At 41.9% G+C, this 16,852-nt stretch overlaps 1 protein-coding gene across 1 annotated transcript in view; it reads right to left on the minus strand.

Moving 5' to 3' along the window:
• Window positions 1-251: 251 nt before the first annotated feature.
• The window catches only part of LOC131880015 (alpha-2 adrenergic receptor-like), a 46,171-nt gene continuing 29,570 nt past the window's right edge, over window positions 252-16,852 (minus strand). Inside the window, exon 2 of the mRNA XM_059226511.1 lies at window positions 252-2,400. Coding sequence (XP_059082494.1) covers window positions 865-2,400 — 1,536 coding nt within the window. The 3' untranslated portion in view covers window positions 252-864. The remainder of the gene's footprint in view (window positions 2,401-16,852) is intronic.

Here is a 16,852-nt window from a genome sequence, read left to right on the forward strand (position 1 = left end):
TTCAAGATTTAATTGGATATACTTCAGAGGTTTTAAATGCATCGTCTTCAGGTTGTCATAATGCTTTAGAAATATTAAGTTGTTGTTTTTTCATGTTATGCACTTGTCGTTCGTTATCTTAGGAATCTTGATGAAGATACTTTTTTCCAACATCGGTTATCAACTTGAACTAATGATAATACTCGAACTATTTTTCTGTTAGGTCCTTCACGTGATTCAGAACAGCTTCTATGTTGTTGCACAAATCAGCTCTAAAACATCATGTTTTCATAATTTTACCGTCAGGAGTGTGACTTTGACTAGGGGGCCAATTTTTCTTTGAGTTTGGATCAGCGGCGGAGCAAAGTAATGGAAATCGTATGCGTGATTGTTTCTCGAGGAGGGCCAAAATTAAGGCAGAAGGAAGATAGTCAATGACCCGACGAGCCAGAAGATCATTTACGTGAGCCAATGAGGAAAAACAAAGGCCGTAAAAGAAGCGTGTTTTGTATGAATGAATACCTCGCTTGTGGTCGAGGGTAAGAAAAGGGACGAAGAATGAGCGAATGTTCTCGGTTACGAAGAATAGCGACACACGGTTGTTGCAAATGTTACATACGGTCAAAGGTGAACAATTTTCAAGACTTCAAAAAGGTTTTAGAGAGCATCAGTTTGGAACGTGATCCACCGACCCATTTGTTTCGTTGTTGGGAAGAAGTAACAAAATAGAGTTTCACAGCCAAGTATTTTAAGATGTCGTCGTGAATGGAGAGGGGGGTTTCGTGCCACTTTTGACCACTTTTCAATACATGTTCCACTTATTACCGTGACCTGCTCACCGGTGATCCCAGCTCGGTATTTCAGGACTTGCCATAATGACCAGCCCTATTTGAACAAGATTCGTTTGAATGCACGTCGGAAATCCTTGTTGAAGATCGTGTATATCACCGGATTGAGGGCTGAATTGCTGTAGCCTAGCCAGAAAGCAAACGAGAAACCCCAACCCTGGACGCAACAAGGTGAATCCGGAGCCTCCTCACAGATTGGGCACACTGGGCTGATGCTGTACAGGAAGAAGAATGGTAACCAGCAGGCGATGAAACTCCCCATAATGAGTCCTAGAATGAGGGTGGCTCGACGCTCCTTTTTCCGGGCAACGCGTTTCTTCTCTTTCTCGGCCTCGGACTCCGTAGGCCGTGGAGGCAGAGGTGTGGGCATCATGGCAACGGTGGTCCCCCCTGGTCCACTTATGGAAACGGACATCCCGTTCCCAGATATGGGAGAGGCTTTGGAGCTCGGTGTTGGGCTCTTACTCAGGATGGACTTCTTGGGAGGTTTGTCAAGTGAAAGCTTCGCGGTATTGTGGCCCTTGTTCCCACCCCCGCCAAACGATGAGGACGAGGACACGGACGCAGCCTTGTGAATTTTTCGCAACTTGCCGGTGTCAATCATTTCACGTGTTTCCTTACTTGGTCTGCGTCCGTGTTGGGGGGCGCGAAAGCGACTGCGCAGCTTGAGACAACGCACTTTGCCCGAATCGCTGTTACTACTGCGATCGCCAGCTTCGCTGTTCTCATTATCACTATTGTCATCAGGTCTCGTGGACACGCCTATGGATCGACGTGATCGCATCCCATTGCCGATGCATGCCCCGTAGGCGTGGCCTGGACCGGGTGAAGGAATACCCGTGGAAGTGGGAGTATCACAAGGGGTTGGGGTGTCGCAGAGACTGAGAGGAGCATCGTTCAAGGACACGGACACGGCGCTTAGAATGTGGACCATCTTTTTGCCCTTGGGATGGGGTGGGTATTTCTTGCCTCCGTTTTCATGGTATGACACCTCGTCACCTGGGCGTTGCGAGTCTTGAAGCAGCTGATGCTCCTCTTCGTTCAACTTGTTCACACTTTGCTCACTGCCTGAGTCACTAGGTCTGTGGTTCTCCGTGGAACCGAAAGAAAATCGCGTCCTTTTCTCAGGCTTGGAGCCGTTCCGCTTGAGGGCACTCTGCAACACCATGGGTGATGAGGACGATGTAGCCAGGGATTTGCTCTGATTTCTGGCTGGAACATTATTGTTATCCGTTGTGGATCTGGGCGTGCACGCCTCTGATCTTTCATTTTCCAAGTGACCACCCGAGATGGTCGGTAAGGACACCCTTGCACTTCCGTTACCCACCACGGGAGTGTTGGCCATCGAGGAGCCTGACGACCCAGGCAACGGGGTGGAAGGGGGTGGAAGGCGAATATTGGCTGGTTTTGGTCGGTTACTTTTCCGTCGAGACTTCTTCTTGATCTTGATATTCCGGCGGGCCCGCTCCCGGGCGGCGTAGTAGATCTTGATATAAACAAATACCATGATACAACTTGGTATGTAGAACGATCCAAAGGCTGAATACATCACGTAGCCGAGGTCTTGGCTCAGCTGAAACGAATCGGAGAAAGTGGAAGATTAGTAAGTGCATCACGTCTCGTAAAAAGAAGAAAAAAAAGAGAAATATGTTCCATCTGACTCCGAAACCTCGTGCAGCTATGATTTATGGGTCCAAGGTCCCACGAGTCGTTTCAATTAATGAAATTTTGCCCTGAAAACCAGGTCCAAGCAAATACATCTCATGACGAAGATTCTCATTAGAAACGGCTATCTTCGGACATGGGGCACAGATGCCCTCAACGAGAATGCGACTGAAGGTGAGAATGTGACTCGGTGCTTGATTTCTCCCATTTGGCCACTTGAACTTGATCGTGAGGCCATCAACACATGCCCCTAATTTCACGCCGTTTTTGTCAACACTTCTCGACATCGTCTGCTCCCTGCTTTGCTCACGGACAAGTGTGAAATCCGGCCGTGAGAAATAATTCAAGATGAACCCTGGGACATCGTTTGATCCTCTCAACATTGGCTCTCTCTCTCCCTCTGTGAAAAAAAAAATCTCAGCAACATCCTTCTTAAACCCTCCTAAATGACTGCCTGAAAGCATTGTTTTGTTTTTCTCTTTGCTTTGCTCTCCGTTCTTTCTTCTACTTCTCACTCCTTCTTTCTGTCCAAGGTTCTGTCCCTCCAAGAACCAAGTAGGGATTGGAAAAAAGAGAGATATAAATCACACTTTTAGTGCGTACTCAACTTGGGCAAAGATTCCTCTCCGCCTTGGCCATCTCAAACGAACAATGCCACGTAAGTTTTGCGACCTTCTCCATTACGACAGAAGCAGGAACAATATCGATTGATACCGGTCGAAAAAGTCGCAGATTGAATGAGTCCGTAGCAATGAAAAGCTTCATCAATTGACATCACTAAAAACACCTGGCAATCAGCCAGGAAAACTCCCTTGTAACCTTAGCATCCAGCAATAAAAGTTGTCATCAAAAAGCCTATCTTCCGTTGGAATGAGTGTCTCGCAATTAAGTTTTGTCCCTTCTTTACACATCATGAATGCGTTCCCCATAAGTTGATTTGTGCCTCCAGTTGGCTTTGTCGTTTGTCGTTTGTCCTTGGATACGTATTGTACATTGAGGATGGTCATGATTAATTTCATGGGCACTATCTTGGCCCTTTGATACCATCCCGTTCCTTGTCCCATTACAAGTCTAGTGTGGTTCGTGTTTTCTTAGGATCCGAGAGGATGGAATATCTCCCGCTGGTTAGTTGTTGATCGAAGTGGTCGGAGAATGGAAGTCCTCTTGTTACTAGAAACTCCAGACGATTGTAAATGCTTCTAAATGAGGCTGCGGTCGACCATTGAGATACTCCCGACCGTTTTGAGGTCGGAACAATGAGAAAATGAAGGCCTCGCCGTGATAACCGTGATAAGATCGTCCCCCTTGGTCTGGAGCTTGAGTGGAACTAAGGACCAACTATGGCGTGAAATCAAGCCTGATGGAACGATTAGACCTGAAGTCCGTCCGCTGTCTTTGTTCATAAATAATGGGTCTCCTTTTTGAGGCGAGACTCTCGGGGCTTCGAGCGTCATCACGGCAAACTTATTTGGTACTTTCCTTCAGATCCCACCTTTCCCTCGTTCGTTTTGCAACTTGGAAGTGTCCAGAATATTACTTTTGGACCCAAGAATGTCTTCATTTCGGGATATATTTTGTATGAAGCTATTCAAGAATTGCCACTGGCTACCTTCTAAATTGGAGGTATCGTAGGCATGGTAAAATACATCCGAACTAAAAAGAAATGGCTCCCTTTTAGCTCTAAAGCCTGAGGAACACTTACGAAGGCATTGCTTGCGACAGACCTTTTGTAGCGGATCCCATTTAGCGGATTTATTACGATACAAATGGCCGGAATATGGCGATAAAGAAGACAATTACAAGGAAATCCTCGCCAACATCTTCGTCATGATTTCAAGGAACTGATAAAGTGTTTATTATCAAAGTGGACTTGAAAAGATGTGAACAAAATGATCGGCCTTCACATTTTTCAGATCAGTTTGTGGTCATTACATTACGAGGATGCATTGTAAGAGATACTAAGACTTGGCCAACTTGTTCTTCCTATGCACTTGATCATTGTTGACCACCTTTTGGTTGGCTCTTTTTATACGTCAATAACTCACCTCATTCTGGTCAAAATTACATTTTAAGGGAGAATTCGCCTTTTTCTCGAAGTTAGCTAAATGTTCCATAGAGCTGTTGATTAGCCTAGAAACCCGTGAGTGTAAAGTCTGGCATAGCGAATGAGCTTTTTGTGCACCGACCTATCTATGAAACTGGCTCAAACGAATTCGTGAGTCAAATTGATGGGCCCAAGACGCAATCAACAGATTTCGCACCAAGCTGTTTGAGGCCCGTCTACCACCCTATATCAAATTTGCGGTTTATCTGAAGCCAGCGTGCTCTATTTTGGTCAGTCTGAACATATTTTGCAAAAGTTGGAAACTTGTAATAACAATATAATAACTTTGAATAAACAACAGGAAAACTTTTTCCCCGCCAATTTAGGTTTTTCTTTTATTGAACTAGAGGTTCAAAGAGCTATTATCAATTGCTTAATATGAATATGTCTACAGTATGCTATATTCATACTTTAAAGATTTGACATAAAAAAACGCACTGTAATGATGTTTGGTTTCATGCAATGCAACCATTGCAATGACATGACTCCGTTTACCACACCAACCTCAACTTGGCAACCCATAATGCTTCCAAAGTGGATAATAAAAAATTACTCCATGATATTTGACGGTATTCCACATTACTTTCAGTCTGAGAGTACAATAGTATTTGAGGCATTGACGTCTCTTAGTGTGCTAAGTGTTCTGTTCGATGATACATTTTGATTTCATGAAAGTGTGACTAATATGTCTATATTTCTAGTCCTCGTGTGACGAGGTCGAGTGAACCAAACTTGAACGAGAGACAGTTCCATTTATGAACATGCCATTTGTCATGTTAAGGACCCATCAAAAGAAAACCAATTGAGTCATGCCAATAGATAATTGTGTTAATTGCACAATGACACCGTAACTCTTTTGTTAGCCGAATTTGTGGTAAGTAAAAGAAGTGCAATGGAAAGGCGAGGTTCTATACTGTAGGGTATGGTGCCCATAGGTGCTATATATGTAGAGTATATTACTCAGTCAACCTGGTTTTATGGACAGTATAACTACCGTTATTGTATCTTGTTGAACAACTTCTTAGGATTGGGTGCTTTCGAATGCAAACTTTGACGAGAATAGAATTATGCGTTATACGTATAGCCGTTGTTTTTGTTCAATATAATTGCCCTTTGGTTGCTCTTGTTATGATGGAAATGTGCAGTCATGTAATACTGTATTGTCCAAATGACTCAATTATTAATCTCAATTACAGCATGATGAAAAGTCTGCATTGCTGATGTCAGTTGTGCTGCAGTGAAGAAATACGCCGTACAAGATGAGATCTCTTCACAAAATTAGGAGCCGAATTTCGAAGCATTCATTCCTCATCTTAGGAACTGAAATAATGTCCATTGCTATTTTTGTGCACAAGGAAAACGGTTCTGAGTAATGGAATAAATTAGGGACCAAGTGATCACAAAAGAGAGAGATCGAAGTATTATCTATCAAAGAACCACTGAAAAAGTCTTAATGCTTATATAATAACGCGTTATTTTAACGTGGAATCACTTGCTCACTTCAAAACTCCTACAGGTACGTACCTCTATTACTGAAGGTCCATGAATGTAAAAAGTAACCCAATTATCCTAAAACATCAGATTTGCCACTAAATCATCACTCCTTTTGTTCCTAAGAAATTGACTTCGATCCAATCTCAAAAAAGGGACTCTTAATATTTTTTGGGTCTGGGACTTTGCCCTGAGGGCTAAGATTAAAATGTGTCTGATACTCTCGAGTATGATGTCTTTCTGCTTTGAAGTCATCTGTTTGTTATGATTTATTTTCCTCTGTGGAAGGTCCAGTTGAATTACCGTTATCAGTAGTGTCTTCAATTTTTGCGAAGATTTGTGTCATAGAAACGGACTTATAAGGGCTCCTTGCAAGGTCGCAAAACCTGAAGAATAAATGACTCATACTCTGAGGCCCAATTCGAGGTTCCAGGGGAAAGTACGATGAAGCAAAGCTTTGAGCCATCACGAATACCTTTGTCATGCTTTGGTTTCTCAAGACACATTAAGTATTCTTTTTCTATCGTTTGGCAAATGTTCTTTCGAATCAAGACTAGTAATAAAGATAGGTGTATTTATAGATCTATTCAAGAATAAGGCGTATGTCAATGTTGTGCAAAGGTGGGTATGTTTATGTTGAAAGTTTACTTCCAAATCTGTGTTCGCAGATATCTGTTTAGGAAGTTCAGAGGACCAAAAGTAATGCCAGTGAAAATTCATTTGTTATTTTCAAAATCGAGTGGATTTGCTTGTGCTTAAATTGAAGAAAAATGTGTCCAATGCGAGTGATTTAAATTAACAGCAATGGCTAATTTATTCAGTTCTAAGATGTTAAATGATGTCCTTATTATTATAACCTTCACATGACCAACAGTTCATGTCTGGTAATGCTTCAATGCAAAAAGTGCACAGATGTCACTGACTTGCCATTGATAAAGCCCACCTATTCCTTAAACCTCTTATTAGTTTCCTATCAAAAAAATACATCAAAAGAGGCATTGGAATTATCTTTGAATGAAATAAAACGTCAATGGCAAAGAAAACGTGTTCAAAACTAGTCATCTGTCTCTTAATACAACACAAAGAGAGGCATTTAGTCAGAAGCAAATGTGTTTTGATTGAGGTGATATCATCACACGGATTTCAATGTTAATGGTCGTTTTCATATTAGATAGTTTTCTTTTTTCATTTTTTGATGTGCAATCATCAGTTGCCCATGAGATGCTCGATTTGAAGCGAAAATCGAGTTGAAATTTGAGCACCAAATCGGCTAGATTCATTCCAAGTGAACTTGTTTCTTAAATTGAATGCATTCCTGGTGAGATTTTTTGCGCTCTGTTTTCCACTTTATAAATCGAGGGCACACGCCTTTCGTGCACTCAATTTGGAAACCCAACGTGCGAGAAAGGACACGGCTTCCCATAATCTTTGATAAAACATTCAAAATCTAAACAGAAAGCTTTTGTGAGTGGATCTCACAAGTCACTTTTGTAAAAAAAAATCTCTAGCTTCGAAAGACAACCCCTTCCATGTTCCGAAGCCCAGTCGAAATCCTCATTTGCAAGGTTCCAGTATTGGAACACTTTTGAATGGCGTGATTGGAAAGTGCTCTAGATTGTTGGGTTGTTGAGGTATTTGCTTATTTGCCTTCTTATTTGCCACGTCAATTTAGTGTCTGTCTGGAAAATGTTCAACGACCCAAGCAGACGTTACCCTGCAGTTCTTTTTTCTAGGCCAGAATGAGGTTTGGATTTTGCTATGTGAGAACAAGTCTAATCCATCGATCTTGTTTCCGTTTGCAATCCTCGGGAATATCCGAGGAGAGACGCGATACTGTGATCAAAAGAATCCAGGCAAGTTGTGCCACGAACGAGCCAAAGTTTCAGTCCTCCCCCGATATAGAGGAGCATTGGGATTCAGAGATAAATCCCTTGAAATATGACCGCCATACATTCATGTCTAAGGATAATATTTTCATATTCCCAAAGATGCATGGGAGGAAAGTTCTGGTTCGGATTTGTAGGGTTGAACAGAGTTGAACACTTCCAGTCAAGGCGGTAAATTTGAATGTCGTGCAAATAGTCCGCGTTCATTTGAAAAGAGGGGATGTTATCGGGTCTCATGCATAGAATTATAGTATTTCAATCATTTTTGTGCAATTCCCTCCAAGGTCACCCTGCCGGCCAGTGTGGGAAAGAAGGCCGCTAAAATTGAATTCCGACATTGTCCATGCTCGCCTATTACCAGAAAGAGGATTATTCCTTTTATTATATTACTGCCCGAGCTCAGTAGTGGAACAAGGGATGGAAAGTCTCTCTGGTGTGTGTTGTGTGCACGAGCTCCTGGTTAAATGAGCAAGAAAATGTGAGATCATGAACGTTGATGCTCAAACAAAAAACGTGCCTAGCTACGATGAAAAAACAGGATAATAAGGCGCTTATTGCACTACGTTCTCGTGCATACAAATGCGAAAGGCCTCGGATCCAGATTTCGGGAATATGCTTCATGGTTAAGTGCTTCCAGAATATCGGAATAGTCAAATCTGACTAGAGAGAAAGAGACGAGAGGTTTCCAGCTCCTTTTCAATATTGTCTCCGTCTCATTTGGAGCTTCAAGCTCATTCTCGTTCATCCTCTGCTCTATTATTCTACGCACTAAACTTACGCAACAGTTTCGTTTCAAAACAGGTACAAAAGAGGATGAAAAGCCTTAAATAGGTTGTATTTTTGATTGCATAATAATTAACGTTTTACCTTGAACAAAGAGGGAAATGGTGTGATCTCAACAGAGGGTTCGTTAATCCCACATCATGTAACATTTTCAACTTGCTCCTTTCCAGGAAATTGGCCAAACATACTCGTTCCATGTAAACGAATGAAGAAGAACATGTCTTTATTACTTAGAACTTGAACAACCTTGGCGCCAAAAATAAATCCATAATGATTAGTGATCATCCTGATTTGTTGGCAACTCATACACATTGTGTATTATGTGAACTAGTTGTGGCCTTCCTCCGCGATAAAAGTGGGGAGTTAAAAATGTTCGAAATTGTAATGAAAACGGGCTTTTCTTGAGGTTTCTTCGCTTAGAGCTCTTAATTAAGTACAAATCTTGTCAAATTGCTTGCTGTTCAAAGAGGGCTAAAAGAGAGGCTATACTCTTTTCCTGAAATTGATCAACACACATCACCAAAACAAAACGAATGAGCTTTTTAATTGTACCCTCAATTTTCAGAAGGATCTCCTTCTATTCGTGACGTGGATTTGTGGATTTTCTCCCTTCTAAACACCGTTTTCAAGTGACTAAAATTGGTACCTTGTGAATCTGAATTTACTTTCCTGTCTGATACTTACTTCCATTCACACCTTTTTACGAAAAAGGAAACCTTTTTTGCAACAACGCCAATTAACTAGAGACCAATGGCAAATGGGTCAGACCATGAACTTCAAGAAGAGATCCAATCCATGGGAACACAACAATCCTAAGTGAAAAGTTAAGTGATCTTAGTCCAGACGATCCAGACGTTACCTTGTAAAAGACCACGTGTTCCTACCTTAATTGCTTGCTAAACTCAACACGTCGCAGAATTAAGTGAAAAACTGGAAAAGGAACTTGAGTGTCAAAGGAACTAAGTGTGACCTTGGTTTTGTATGTCTGGAAAACAACATGCAAAATGTCTGTATAACGGCCGTCAAAATGAAGAAATTTTGATCAATTTGAGCAAAGGTCTATGAACCAAGGAAAATGTGAGTAAATGTCCATCAAGACCAAATTTGGATCGTCATATGGTCATACTCTCGTTTGTTTTGACGTGGGTCTTTCCAATATGGACCATTATTGCATAATCACCCTGTTTTTCACGCTCTCAATTTGCCAAAGTATTGTTTGCTGCCATCAACACACCAAAAGGCAGCGTGTTATTTCTGTTTGCCTGTTTTTCTGGATTCATCCGACGGGTGAGAATGTGTGCGGGTGTGTGCAATCGTAATTGTTCGAGCAACCATCATCAAAAATGGAGAATGGGTCAATTTCCTTTTCCTTCCTGAGCTCGTTCGCCTTTGGCTCATTTACGTACCATTTCTCAGGCACCCTTGTCAGATCCATTTTCTCTTTTGCTAGCCTTACACTGAGGAAAAAGGCCCACAAGTCCAAGGACCGGGAGTTCATTCCCACAAGAGGATTTTTCGATTAACCAATATGACTTGTCTTTAAATATACTTCCATCACCTGGTTTTGGATTTCAGGGTGGCCTTGGTATGGTGAGTTGGTCCACAAATAGTTTGAACAGTGTCTGAACTGACCTCTTGTCAGCGGGAAAGCTTCATCGCCAAGAAGAAATAAAATAAAGGCAATTGGATCATTAACATCTCCAAGGCCAGTTTGGAGCAAAAAAATAGGGGAACATGGTCATTTCCTGACGGGGAGGAACCATGAACCAAAAAGAACGAAGGTCAAGACGGGCACAAAGAAACAAATGTAGATATAAATGTCAAGGAATCATGATCCTCATGGGAGCACTTGGGATTTTTGGGTGGGATATCATGAAAATATCCATTAAATCTCCGCTCCTTTCCAAGTGGTGCACTGATCCTCTGAAAGCTGTGATTTGGATCAAGTGTGTGGACGGGAGAAATCCATTCCATCATGGAATCAACTCCCTACTACTACTACTACTACTACTGCTACTACTACTGCTACTACTACTACTGCTACTGCTATTATAACAACGACTGCTACCACTACTTCTGTACAAGTAAAGCTTCCATGGAACTTGGTGTTCCCAAAGGGAGAGTGTTGAAACGGACAATTAAGTTTGATCCCCAATTCGCTGCCCGATTTTCTCACATGCGGATCAAGTCTGTCAAAATAAGTGGGCTGTTTTCCTGCTTTTGGATGTGACAAGTAGATCCACACCAAATGGCAAGTCTGCAAACGCTTAATGGCAAGCCTGGCATCCAAATCAGTCTTGTTTTCCTTCTTGACAGCGGGAAATTCAAATGTGTGTTGTTGTAATGAGGAGATCATGAACCAGCCAGGTTCAAGGTGGCTATTATGTAGTAGGCTTCACTACTCCCGATTGATGTTAATTAGTGTTTACTCAAGGCACAAACTTTGTGGACTTCCCAGGTTCACTAAGATTCAGCAACTTTTTTAGCTAATCAAACGCGTTTTTGCGGAAAAGGCTCACGATTTCGGACAAAAATCGATAAAAGGAACCGGGTCTGTATGTATTTGGTAGAGTTGTTTATCCTCCGACTCTTTGCCAAGAGCATAAATTATCTGTTTATTAAATGAGCACGAGGAATCCGACTTCTACTTTTCAGGGACATCTCGGAAACTCTCTTTATGGATGAGTGCTTCAAGCATGAAAAACACTCTGGACACACTTGAAAAAAAAAGAACGGTCCCGAGTTATTACATAAATTATGTAGGGCACTAAAACGCATAACACTCTGTCGGGATTTACCCGCTTACGGATAGAAGTAGTTCAACGGCTTTGCTACATCCGACCAAAGTGGAACAAACTTGTGGACGTGGAGGAAATCATTCAGTGGAGCGTGAGAGAGAATCATTGAAGATCATATTGTCAGATATTGGGGAATTGGGCGATTTCCCCCCCTAACATAGAAGCGAGGAAAATCTCTTTGGATCTCTCCAAATTGTTTAGATGCAGGCAGCTTAGTGAGAAACAGAGAAAGAGAGGGAAAAAGCCACTTCTCTCCAGAACTGGTCCAAAGTGCATCAACTTCTTCAGCACTTCCTTACCTCAACGCCCAACAAACAAGTACTTGACTACAGAGCTCGAGTACTTTATTGGCCTTTTTCAAGTATTTCTTTTCTCAAACGGAACTGAGAGCGACACTTTACTTTTACTCACGGGCAAATGGGATTGACACGGCAGTATGACAAATGAGTTTCTGGTCAGTGGAAATGGAACAATACGCAGTTTCAGTCTAGGACAAGGAGGTACAGTATTTTGAACCTGGTATTAGATTGTGAATCACATTTATTTGAATGCGGGGTCAGCCTTTTGACGTGAGTATGGAGAATTGGCTAGAAAAAAGGGCAGGATATGTTTGAGAATTTTCATAAAGACCTAATAAGGCATTTTACCCACTGCGGGGAGGTTTGAGTTAGATTTTTAGACGGTTGTCGGAGAACAAAGCGCCATCAAGAGTTCGTTGAAGTTCGACAAAAATACCTAACTGGGTAGACTCTTTTTTATTCCCTAAAAAGCCAATCAGTTGGCTTGAATTGACAAAGTTCTAAAAACGGCAACTTTGTCCTCCACAAATTTGGCTCATGAAAAAGCCAATTGATCTTGCACATACATTTGAGCCAAACGAATGGTTAATTCAACAGTATTCGCCAATGAAAGGCCAAGAGAACGGAGAAGATCCCGATTTTTATTGTTCAAATATTCCTGCACCTTGGAGTTTTCAATCTACAAGCGAAGGTCGTGATTATTGACCGAAACATCTGGCTTTTGACAAGACCTGTTTATAGATGTGAACGACCTCGTCCTCCAATTCTCATTTTTGGGAGGGTTAGACATCTCTTGTATTAGGGCTTTCAACAAAATTTCAAGAGGAACGGACCGTCATCCCATGTTTAGCGTGGATATTGGACAAGACACGCTCAGCAGAGTCCAAAAGCTACTCGTATCCTGACACGCCACGTGGGATCAAGTTCTTAGACTAGGTAAACAGAAAATAACTCACTAGCCATTTCCAAGTTTGGCGAGTTTGGGGTCTACTGATATCTTTCAGCTTAGCTGACTGAACTGAAGTTGAGGCGTCAGCTGTATTCAAAGCGATGTCAATGCAATTTATGCCGAAGCTATATCATTTCCAAAGAGAGGTAGGTAGTGGGAGACGAGGAAGACGAGAGTCGTAAGCACTGCGACGACAAAGCCAGGGGGAAAGAGGAGTCTTTGAAAGTTTCTTCTTTGTTATCATTGCCTGGCTGCAGGAAGAGGACTCGGCAGAGCTCTTCTTGGCAGGCACAGGATGGCCCTATGAATTCGACTGTTGCTGTGATTTGTGTGGGATGTTCTCAATATTGAACCATTATGCAAATTTCTTGGAAATACCCCAAAACCAAATCTCTTTTGTTTCCACTCTCCCAAGACGAAGGAAGCAAATCTTGAAAAGAGATCAAACTTTCAAACCAACTGGAGGGGACTGAACCTTGCCATTCCCTTCTCCACTCTCGTTCTCACCATCCGCCCCTCAATCCAACTCGAAGCAAAGTGACTTACCTAGGCCTAGGAAAAAGAAGGTGAATATTTGAATTTCCCGCCCGCCAATCTATGCCATTCCAAGCTTCACAACAAAGGATATCTCAAGTCAAGTCCTCAACCGCAGAGGCAAATGCGTTTCTTTTGATGGCCTTTGAAAACACCCACGGTCTTCGTACTACGCTCCTCTTTCAACCAAGTTTATCTAAAGGCATCTTGTCACATGGAACAATTTTAAATCCCCCTGTTCGATTTGGGCACACATCCTCCAGGAAAACAACTCCTGACTTTCATCAGACCTTGGTCCATTCTGGACAATCTCAAGGCTTCAGGTTCGATGCCGGTCGATCAGGCCAAAGGGGGAGACCGAACTTGATATTTGAGTCTAAACATAAACTATCAAATTTCCATGAAAACCTCATTAAACCTGAGCTTCTTTGTTTGCCGCGGCTATGTTCCACAGGAGAAGGAGGACAAGCGACAACGAGGCCCAAACTTTCACTCGACAAATCCCTGGACAGGCAACCGATTTTGGGCCCAAACACATCCCACCACCCCGGGCCTTTATAAACATTCAAAAGTGGATGGAGTGTGTCTCTTTAGCATCAATGCCTGCTCAAGTTATCTTCTCGATTGGTTTGGAAGGCCTCGCTTTACCATAGAGTATTTGAAAACCAGAAGCCCGAACAGAAGTAGCTACTGTACGTAAAGGATATGGCCTTCTTTGTATGCAAGCATTAATGCTTGTAGCATTTTTTCAGTCTTCGAGCCAGCTGCCCAAAGGAGGGTTTCCGAAGGCCAACCATGAAAGGCCAACAACGCAGCCTTGGAGAAGGTAAGAATGCACTTCACAAAGGACATGAAAGCACTTCTTGGAGAAGGAAGAGGGGCACCAGAGTAATGGATGGCATTTGTTTCACATTCATAAGGTAATGCATGCTAAAACATGACTTTATCATTCTCAAGGCACATGCACTCAAGCTCCGATGGGAAGAGGCTTAATATTTTCCCTCCCTGGAACACCTTGAACTATCCAAGGATTCGCAGATGCTTTGTGACTCGTTCAAGAACATGACACAAACTCACCTGATGACTAAGTACTTCAGAGTTAAGAAGATCCGGCAGGATTACAACTTGCCAGGAATTTCTAATGTATTTCGACTAGCAACGAAGTCAGAAATTGGAACCAATTCCAAGTTCTTTTTGCAGTTTCTAATCACATCTTTGCATCACTTCCGATACGAATTTAAGGAAAGGATTTAAATTCAATGAAGGCTACAATCAGTGAAACACCATCATTTTGTACTGTGATCTACACCACAGACCTTCCGCAATTCCAAGACGTTCAAAAGCAAAAACTCTTAGAGTGCTTTTGAAAATTACCCCAAGTGCAATTTAATGAATCAATAAAGACCCGCTATTCCATCTTTGTCAGCAATAAAGACGTTTGAACACTCTGAATGAGATGTTTTCCTGAGCACTATCAGGCTCAACTAGGCAATTGCCGAGGCTTAGTTCTTGCTTCGTCGTTTTCTTTCTCATCTGGCCACCCTGAACACGATGCAACCGGAAATGTGTAAACAAACGAGATATTTCGGAGGAATCCATGTCACCTTAACTTCTTCGTGAGACAATTTCAAGGTAAGATGAGGATCTCACTTTCCAGGCTTGGCTTTGAAAGAGCCAAAATGGGATTTTAGATTTAATGAAGTTTCATTTTCCCTTGTTTAAACGACATCCAGAAACGCCGAAAGAGGAATCTGGTCCAATTCTTGCTTTCTAGATGCCCGTGAATGAGATTGTGTAAAACGAAAGATAAAGCCTGGGACCGAGAATCGTTTGAATCTACAAAATCATGTTAACACGTGTGATGCCACAACTGCAAACAAGTGTGATTTGAAAAAAAAAAATATGCATTTAACATGTCGTCGCACCTTAATGGCCTGGGTGTGATTCGTAGCAAAGTTCCAATTAGAGAATAACACTCGAAATCGCGTCAAATGTTTCCTTCAAGATTAGATATTGAAAATCTCATTGACTGGTTGAAGTAAAAATGAATCTGACGAATTATGGAGAAATATGTTGAGCATTGAAAAAAAAGAGTCATGCAATCCAATGGCCTTCTCTACACATTAAATTCGGGGTATCTGGAACAGGTTTTCTTTTCTTTAATTCAATATGGATTGTGAGAATAATGATGGTTTGCTTTTGACCATTGCGGTCCTTGTCTTGGAGAGTAAGTCCCTCAACATGCTCAACATGAAAAGACTTGGGTTTCTTTTTCTCAACAACTAATGATTCCAAATAGCCGGTTCGCGAAGGATTCAGGGTTTGAGGAATGCTCTCGATTGGTTGAAAGTGATTGGTAGAGATTTCATTTGTCTCTCAAGTGTCGTCCAAACTGTCGAGGCAGATAGACAGAAAGAGACAGCGGTTTTTGTCTTCCCGGATCTCTTGGATCGGATCGAGTGTGATTTGATATGAATGGGGCTGGTTCACAAGAGAAGAATGTACAAGAGACTTTTTTCCGGTCCATTGACATGTCCAAAGATATCACAAAGTTCCTTTGTCTTAGTGACAAGCCAGCCTCCAAAAGCCCTATTGATGAGGAGACCAAAATGCCAAAAGTTTGGGTCCGTTTCGGCTTCTGCAGGGACGCCAAATCCACCTTTGGATCCAACTTCCTGTCATGCCAAGTCGAGATCAAAACGTACACAGACAAAGAAAACAGGCGAAGGATGCTAAGCGACCTCAGATAGAGCCTTTGATAAAAGGTTTCATGTTTGATATCTTTATCAAATGTATGGTACGCAAAGAAAAGCGTGACCCTAAAATGTTGACCAACGAAAATGTCAATAGCAGAGCTCCCCTTCCGAATCAATAAGAAGATACGAATCAAAGACCCCAATAATTGTCCCACAAGTCTTGAGGAGAACTACAATCCTTTCTCGGGCAAAGAGAAAAGACCTTGATTGGGTCCAACCAACTCTAAACCAGCCAGACAGATAAAAACCATTTCTTTAATACGATCTCCGCTCAGCGACATGCCAAGCGAAATTCTTGCGATTCAAAATTTTTTTTTCTTTCGATTGTCCGAGTAGTGAACGCAATTTGATTGACACGTGTTCAGACCTTGAATTTTTTTTAATAAACATCGAGAATGGAAGTGTGTCAATAAATCATGGCAATTTTTTTTAAGTTTAAAAAGCGTAGAAAATGAATAAAGGTTGACGACGTAAATACAGTTGTTGTTTTTTAATGGGAATACACTAGATACTTTTAGCAACCGGCAATACTAAGAGTTGACAGCTCCAAATTTAGGTTCCATCATAGCTAGTCAGCTATATCGAGTAAGTGGTGTCGGGTAAAATGAAATTATAAATTGGGATATATTGTCCTTTTCATGGTGTAAGTAGCACTTTGCCAAAACATCACAAGACCATTTTTCATAAAGTTTTGTGCTGGCCTTTGTTTCATGAGATCCACGGGGAATAACACGTGGCTTCCCAAGGATTTGCCGAGCAA

Source organism: Tigriopus californicus, chromosome 5, assembly GCF_007210705.1.
Source record: "Tigriopus californicus strain San Diego chromosome 5, Tcal_SD_v2.1, whole genome shotgun sequence".
Taxonomy (NCBI): Eukaryota; Metazoa; Arthropoda; class Copepoda; order Harpacticoida; family Harpacticidae; genus Tigriopus; species Tigriopus californicus.